We start from the raw sequence: 8,556 nt of genomic DNA, 5'->3' as shown, positions 1-8,556 counted from the left end.
GTATTTAACATGACATTATGGAATGAGTTTAGCTTAAACTTGCAGCATTCTGAGCTAACTTTCACACTTTTGCTTAGAGGACATCTGTGGTTGTGAGCTGTTCATTTCCTGTATAGAAAAGGGAGAGAGTCAGAGAGCGTTCTTGTTGAACGTAAAATAATATCAGACTGGGTTGTGGTCCGGAGGACCCTGAACCATGAACCTGGTTTAAAATGAGAGTCTGTGGAGGTCTTGGTCTAGTACCCATCACTACATCTCTGTAGCACATGACCCCTCAAATCTATACATTTCTAGCATATGCAGTACTTTGTAGTGACTTTGATTTTGGGGTTAAACTAGTCCATATGATGCAATAGTTGCTATCTACCACTGAGGGGGCCATGTACACACAAACAGAAGCAGGAAGATAGTTACAGACAGTGAAGTCTATTAACATTAGGAAGTAGAGTCATTCTGGCTGGTACCTTGGTACTTGACACACATTTGTACTCAGGTACCATATAATATACCAGGCAGACTGAAACAATAAACATGGCTCTTCATCTCTCCCTCCTCCTCCTCTTCCTCATCCTCTACAGAGTCTCAGCAGGTATGTGTAACATGTTTCTATAAAGGCTGAAGTCAATTGGGTCAATTCACTGCAAACACTGTTTAATAAGTCTCAATCATTAACAATATGTTTTATAGTGTATAAGCAATGGGATTTTTTTCTGGAGTGCAGATTCTGTTGAATTCCAACCTAAATGTGTTTTGTGTTGATGTGTTCACAGTGAGGTATGTGTCTGTGCAGACAGGAGGCTCCATCACCATCCCATGTAGCTATGATCTGAATCACATCAACCATGTGAAATACTGGTGTAAAGGATTACTTTGGGAAGGATGTTCTTATGTGGTACGCACTGACCATCCTAAGATCAGTGGTAAGGCCTCAATCTCTGATGACATCAACAAGAGAATCTTCACTGTGACCATGACTAACCTGAAGTCACGGGACTCTGAGAATTACAGGTGTGTTGTGGAGATCAATGGAGGACCAGATATCAGGATACAATGGTTCTACCTATCTGTCACTCCAGGTAAGATCCCTTCACTGTTTGTATCTAGTAAAGTAGAATGAATAGTGCTCAGCAATGTCCTATGGATTGTCCTATAAACCTGCAATGTCAAATACAAAATAATGACCCATTTATAAATATTGTTTTACAACAAATGAAATGATAAATGTGTAACCAGTCTGAAATTCATAGACAGAGCTATACTGTATACGTAGGTGCAAGAACTGACCATGTTTACAATTACATTATTTACAAACCACTGAGTAAAACAAGATTCTATTTGGGGTCATGATGGGGTAACAGTTGAACTAAACTCGTGAGGCAACTTAAATTCTTTAATAATCAATGGCTATATATAATTATTATGAATTCAAAAGACTAACAATGGATGTACCAATCACAGACTGCAGCTTTAAGGAATTTGTAAGGAGCCTGTTGTAAAAACACTTTTTTCTTCTCTGAATTCTTGTTTTTTACCTCTGTGTTCAGCTACTCCAGAACTCTATGTGGACCAACAGGAAGTGACTGGAGTAGAAGGAGGGAGTGTCACTGTCCGTTGTTACTCTAGTAACTCTGGAGATATGAAGTGGTGCAGGATGGGTGGTGATTGTGTGAGTTTGTATTCTGGGACTTTACATGGAACATCAGTGACATTAAAGCGGACTAGTGATGCCAACAACAGAAAAGTCTTAACAGTGACTATGAGTGGACTGAAGATGGAGAACACTGACTGGTATTGGTGTGAAGTGGGACAACTAGAGTTGCCTGTTCACATCACTGTCAGTCAACAAACTGCAACACAGAGAACCACTACAATGACGTCAAGTGAGTAGATCAATCACATACTTTATGATCAAACATGATTCACTTTGTTTTATCCAGTGGCATCATCTGGAATTCATTTTAATATTAACTATGAATGTGATGTTGCTATACAACCTGACTATCTGGTATACCAGTAATTTCATTGATGGCATTGTTGTTTTACATCACAGCAACCCAAGCTCCAACCAATCAACAACCCTATGTCTCTCCAACTGCTGAGCCTGTTCAGACTGACAACACAAGTCAAGGAGCTGAGGGGAACATGGAGGACGTCCACCAGAGGTTATTATCACTCATTCAGCTGTATTATCCCACATATTATGGCAATTGGCTGATAATATGAACACAAAGAAGCGTTACAATTCCATCATACACTACAACAGTTAAAGCTAACCAAACATCCTCCTAAATGCATATAGAGACTGTTAGCACTTCCTCTTGGTAGAACATCTCTGTGGTTGCCTTGTGAGAAGTAGCAGCAATGTTGGTGTCATTCTCACTCATTTTGAATGAGTTGCACACATACAATTAACGTAATTTCAATAGTAATCATATCATTTCTTCAAGTTTCTAAACTTCCAAAGATACAATCAACCAAGGCCGAATGATAGCATACCTAGCTTCATGTTGAAATGATGGTGTTCGTTGTTGGGCAAATCAGATGTCAATGTAGCCTACATAAACCCAACCTCACTCTGAATTTACTTTCACATACAGCTTGTGTAAGAGAAGTTAGAGGAGTTACTTTCAACTATTTAACATTATTTAGGTAATCTACGCAAATTAAATTAGTGTGGAAACTGATCAATGTCTAAATGTGTTGACATGATAGTTTAGCTGAATTGAACACAGCTTGTTTCATCTGGATGGTAGACTGGTTGGCATCTGGATGGTAGACTGGTTCTCACTGAAGTGCATTACCCCATATATACCAGTAGGAGTGACTGTTCAGGACTGTGGCGTCACGTTGTATTTCAATATACCTCTTTATTTAGGTTAAAAGCATGACATTGAAACAATGAAGTTGATTCAAACATACCATTTTACTATCAACATTGGAACAAGGTCAAATAAAATATGTCTAATCATATCTCAAATTCAACATAATTTCAACCACCCAATCGAATATAGACAGAAAAATCACATTTTATGTTTTCAACGCAATTTCAACATACATAGTTTTGATGATTATGTTAAAAATAGATTGATGTAACAACCTGTTAGTCAGGTTAAGTCAATGTATTTAAGAGCTGAAAACAGTACTGGTTGATGACTTTTTTCAAACCCAATATATTTTTTACATTGATTCCACGTCACAATACGTTGAGAAATTACGTTCAAACAACGTTGATTTAACCAGTGTGTGCCCCGTGAGTTACCATTTCCTCTTGGGTAGAATAACATCTCTGTGGTTGCCTTGTGAGAAGTAGCAGCAATGTTGCTGTTATTCTCAGTCTATCATTTGCATGGTTAAATTGCAAACTTATATGATCAGAGGCCGTCTGCGCTCTTTTAAGGTCCTTACTACTGAAAAGTGTCTGTGTCACGGATTCTGCCGAGGCTGCTCCTCCTCCTGGTTCGGGCAGGCTTCGGCGGTCGCCGTCCCCGGAGTACTAGCTGCCACCGCTCTATGTTTCGTGTATCGATTGCTTTTGTCTGTCTGTTACACCTGTGTCTCGTTGAGTGTTGATTACCTGTATTATAAGTTCCTTGTTGTGCTCTAGTTTATTGTGTGTTGCTGCTCACTGCCAGTCTGACGGAGCTACGTGTTTGCTCTCTGTTTTGTGTTTAGTGTGTACGCGTGTCTAGCGTATTAGTTCCCTCACCTCTTGTTGTGGTCGAGGTCGTGTTCTCGCTTTTTCCTTTTTGGACTATTAAAGTCTGTTGGACTAAACCTCTGTGTCCTGCGCCTGACTCCTCCACCACATCCACATCGGTTGAACTGACAGAACAACACACCGCCATGGAGTCAGCAGGAACAACGGCGCACCCGTAACACTGGAAGACCGGATCAACTACCAAGACGCCATGATCCGGCACCTCGGGGGCCACCATGGACGAGGTGTCCAACACGCTGCGCCAGTTGGTGACTCGAGAGGCGCCTACGCACTCTTCTACCATCACATCACCAACGGCCAGTCCTCCTCTCTCAGCACCGGAACCCAGTGGCATTCGGCTCTCGCTCCCGAGGGCATATGACGGTTCTGCAGCCGGGTGTCAGGGATTTCTCCTGCAGGTGGAACTCTACCTGGCCACCATACACCCGGCGCCCTCGGGATACGAGAGCGTCTCCGCCCTCATCTCCTGTCTATCCGGCAAGGCGTTGGAGTGGGCCAACGCCGAATGGAGGGGAATAGACGCCGCGACCATCACCTACGCGGAGTTCTCCCGCCGCTTCAGGGCTGTCTTCGATCATCCACCTGAGGGGAAAGCGGCGGGAGAGCGTCTGTTCCACCTCCGACAGGGGAAGAGGAGCGCACAGGAGTTCGCACTGGAGTTCCGGACACTAGCAGCGGATGCGGGTGGAATGAGAGGGCCCTCATCGGCCACTACCGGTGTAGCCTACGCAGAGGACGTTCGTCGTGAGCTGGCCTGCAGGGACACCAACCTGTCGTTTGACCAGTTGGTGGACATTTCCATCCGTCTAAACACCCTGCTGGCTACCCGCGGACGTCCCGAGTGGGGGTCGTCCATTCCACCCTCCAGCACCTCCGAGCCGATTCCTATGGAGCTCGGGGTTGCTGGCGCTAGAGAGAGGAGGAGAGGGAACCCGAGGGGGGCCATCCCCTGCACCACCTGTGGTCGTGGAGGACACACCGCGTCCAGGTGCTGGGGAGGGTCTCCTGGGAGAGGTGACAACGGGCCACGCACTGGGGAGTCATTTCAGGTGAGTAGGCGCCCCACTTACCCAGAGCTTTCTGTTGGTCACATGAGTATTCCTGTGAGATTTCCACAGGTGGCACCTCATTCCCAGCATAAGGCGCTAGTAGATTCAGGCGCAGCTGGGAACTTTATTGATCGGGCATTTTGTGGTAGGTTAGGAATTCCCCTTCGGCCGGTAGAAGCTCCATTTCCTGTCCACGCATTAGACAGCCGGCCGTTGGGGTCGGGCCTGATCAGGGAGGTCACAGCACCACTGACTATGACGACGCAGGGGGTCATGGGGAGACCATTCAGTTTTATCTGATTGACTCTCCTGCGTACCCGTGGTGTTGGGACTTCCCTGGTTGAGCACCCATGATCCTACCATAGCGTGGTAACAGAGGGCTCTTATGGAGTGGTCTGCCCAGTGTGTAGGGAGATGTCTAGGTGTTTCCCCGTAGGGGCGACCTCGGTAGAGAGTCCGAACCAAGTGCTCGCACTGCGCATTCCCCCTGAGTATGAGGATTTAGCACTTGTGTTTAGCAAATCGAGGGCAACACGGCTGCCTCCTCATAGACAGGGGGACTGTGCGATAAATCTCCAAACAGGAGCGGCTCTGCCACGGAGTCGTGTGTATCCCCTGTCTCAAGAGGAGACAGCGGCTATGGAGACTTACATAGCCGAGTCCTTGGCACAGGGATACATCGGTCCTCTACTTCCCCGGTCTCCCCGAGTTTCTTCTTTGTGAAGAAGAAGGACGGGGGATTGCGCCCGTGTATTGATTACCGTAGTCTCAATCAGATCACAGTTAAATACAGCTACCCACTTCCACTGATTGCGACGATGACGGAGTCATTACGCGGAGCGCGGTTCTTCACAAAGTTGGATCTCAGGAGCGCGTATAATCTGGTGCGCATTAGGGAGGGGGATGAATGGAAAACAGCATTTAGCACCACCTCGGGTCATTACGGTATCTCGTCATGCCATACTGTGGTTAATGAATGCTCCTTCAGTCTTCCAATCCTTTGTTGACGAGATTTTCCGGGACATGCATGGGCAGGGTGTAGTAGTTTACATCGACGACATCCTAGTGTACTCTTCTACAGAGCCGAGCATGTAGCCCAGGTGCGCGAGTGTTGAGAAGACTGCTGGAGCATGACTTGTATGTCAAGGCAGAGAAATGCCTGTTCTTCCAGGAGTCCGTCTCCTTTTTGGGTTATCGGTTGTCCGCGTCTGGTGTGGAGATAGAGGTAGACCGGGTATTGGCCGTGCGTAATTGGCAAACCCCAACTACTGTAAAAGAGGTGCAGCAGTTCTTGGGTTTTGCTAATTACTACCGGAGGTTTATTCGGGGTTTTGGACAGGTTGCAGCTCCCATTACGTCTCTGCTAAAGGGGGGTCCGGTTCGTTTGCAGTGGTCGGCTGAGGCGGACAGGGCATTTGTCAAACTAAAGAACCTGTTCACCTCGGCTCCTGTGCTTGCGCATCCGGATCCCTCTTTACCATTCCAAGTAGAGGTAGACGCGTCCGAGACCGGTATTGGGGCAGTCCTGTCACAACGGTCCGGCGCGCCACCTAAACTCCGCCCCTGTGCGTTCTACTCCAAGAAGCTCAGCTCGGCGGAGCGCAACTATGACGTTGGGGACAGGGAGCTGTTAGCCGTAGTCCAGGCCCTAAAGGTGTGGAGGCATTGGCTTGAGGGGGCTCAACACCCTTTCCTCATTCTGACAGATCACCGTAACCTGGAGTACATCCGGGCAGCTAGGAGATTGAACCCTCGTCAGGCTAGGTGGAACATGTTCCTAACCCGGTTTGTTTTTAAGATCACATACATCCCAGGGTCCCAGAATGGTAAGGCAGACGCCCTGTCCCGGCGGTATGACACAGAGGAGAGGTCCAACGAGCCTACTTCCATATTGCCGGAGTCTTGTTTGGTGGCTCCGGTGGTATGGGAGGTCGATGCGGAAATCGAGCGGGCACTGCGTACCGACCCTACTCCCCCAGTGTCCTGTGGGGCGGGACGTACGTTCCGCTCGAGGTTCGTGATCGACTTATTTATTGGGCTCATACATCACCCTCCTCTGGACATCCAGGTATTGGCCGGACCGTGCACTGTCTTAGCATGAAATACTGGTGGCCAACGTTAGCTAGGGATGTGAGGGTTTATGTCTCCTCCTGCTCGGTGTGTGCCCAGTGTAAGGCGCCTAGACATTTGCCCAGGGGTAAGTTACATCCCCTGCCCATTCCACAACGACCATGGTCCCACCTATCGGTGGATTTCGTAACCGACCTACCCCCTCCCAGGGGAATACCACCATTTTGGTCGTTGTGGATCGGTTTTCCAAGGCCTGTCGTCTCCTTCCAATGCCGGGTCTCCCTACTGCCCTACAAACCGCTGAGGCCCTATTTACCCATGTGTTCCGGCACTATGGGGTCCCCGAGATATAGTGTCTGACCGAGGTCCCCAGTTCACCTCCCGAGTTTGGGGGGCGTTCATGGAACGGTTGGGGGTCTCGGTAAGCCTCACCCGGGGGTATCACCCAGAGAGCAATGGGCAGGTGGAACGTGTCAACCAGGATGTGGGTAGGTTTTTGAGGTCCTATTGCCGGGACCGGCTGGAGGAGTGGTCTAGGTTCATCCCCTGGGCAGAGATGGCCCAGAACTCTCTCCGCCACTCCTCCACCAATTTAACACCTTTCCAGTGTGTTTTAGGTTATCAGCCGGTCCTGGCACCATGGCACGAGAGCCAGATCGAGGCTCCTGCGGTGGACGAATGGATTCGGCGCTCGGAGGAGACGTGGGACGCTGCCCATGTCCATCTGCAGCGTGCCATCCGTCAACAAAAGGCGAGCGCCGATCGCCACCGCAGTGAGGGACCGGTGTACGCACCGGGAGATCGAGTCTGGCTCTCGACTCGGAACCTGCCCCTCCGCCTGCCCTGCCGGAAGCTGGGTCGGCGGTTTGTGGGGGCCCCTTTAAAGTCCTGAGAAGATTGAACGAGGTGTGTTACAGGTTACAACTGCCTATAGAGTATAAAAATATTAACCCCTCGTTCCATGTGTCTCTTCTCAGGCCGGTGGTAGCTGGCCCACTCCAAGAAGATGAGATAGGAGAGACCCCTCCGCCCCCTTTGGACATCGAGGGGCCCCCGGCGTACAGAGTCCGGACCATCTTGGACTCGAGGCGCCGGATGAGTGGTCTCCAGTATCTCGTGGAGTGGGAGGGGTACGGTCCGGAGGAACGGTGCTGGGTGCCCAGGAGGGACATACTCGATCCATCCCTCCTGACTGAGTTTCACCGTGGGCATCCCACGCGCCCTGGTCCGCGTCCTCCTGGCCGTCCCCGAGGCCGGGAGTCGGCGCCACGGCTGGAGCCGCGCGTCAAGGGGGGTACTGTCACGGATTCTGCCGAGGCTGCTCCTCCTCCTGGTTCGGGCAGGCTTCGCGGTCGCCGCCCCCGAGTACTAGCTGCCACCGCTCTATGTTTCGTGTATCGATTGCTTTTGTCTGTCTGTTACACCTGTGTCTCGTTGAGTGTTGATTACCTGTATTATAAGTTCCTTGTTGTGCTCTAGTTTATTGTGTGTTGCTGCTCACTGCCAGTCTGACGGAGCTACGTGTTTGCGCTCTGTTTTGTGTTTAGTGTGTACGCGTGTCTAGCGTATTAGTTCCCTCACCTCTTGTTGTGGTCGAGGTCGTGTTCTCGCTTTTTCCTTTTTGGACTATTAAAGTCTGTTGGACTAAACCTCTGTGTCCTGCGCCTGACTCCTCCACCACATCCACATCGGTTGAACTGACAGTCTGTTCCAGGAGCG

At 49.2% G+C, this 8,556-nt stretch overlaps 1 protein-coding gene across 1 annotated transcript; it reads left to right on the top strand.

Moving 5' to 3' along the window:
* Positions 1 to 393: 393 nt before the first annotated feature.
* Positions 394 to 2,162, top strand: LOC123488320 (polymeric immunoglobulin receptor-like; the record flags this gene model as incomplete). The annotated part of the gene is made up of 4 exons (XM_045219226.1): positions 394 to 593; positions 775 to 1,076; positions 1,545 to 1,880; positions 2,051 to 2,162. Coding segments are annotated over exons 1-4 (812 nt in total), but the record flags the coding sequence as incomplete, so codon positions are not given.
* Positions 2,163 to 8,556: the final 6,394 nt, after the last annotated feature.

The sequence above is a fragment of the Coregonus clupeaformis genome, unplaced genomic scaffold, assembly GCF_020615455.1.
Source record: "Coregonus clupeaformis isolate EN_2021a unplaced genomic scaffold, ASM2061545v1 scaf2155, whole genome shotgun sequence".
NCBI lineage: Eukaryota > Metazoa > Chordata > Actinopteri > Salmoniformes > Salmonidae > Coregonus > Coregonus clupeaformis.
This window is presented reverse-complemented; position numbering and strand designations above follow the sequence as displayed.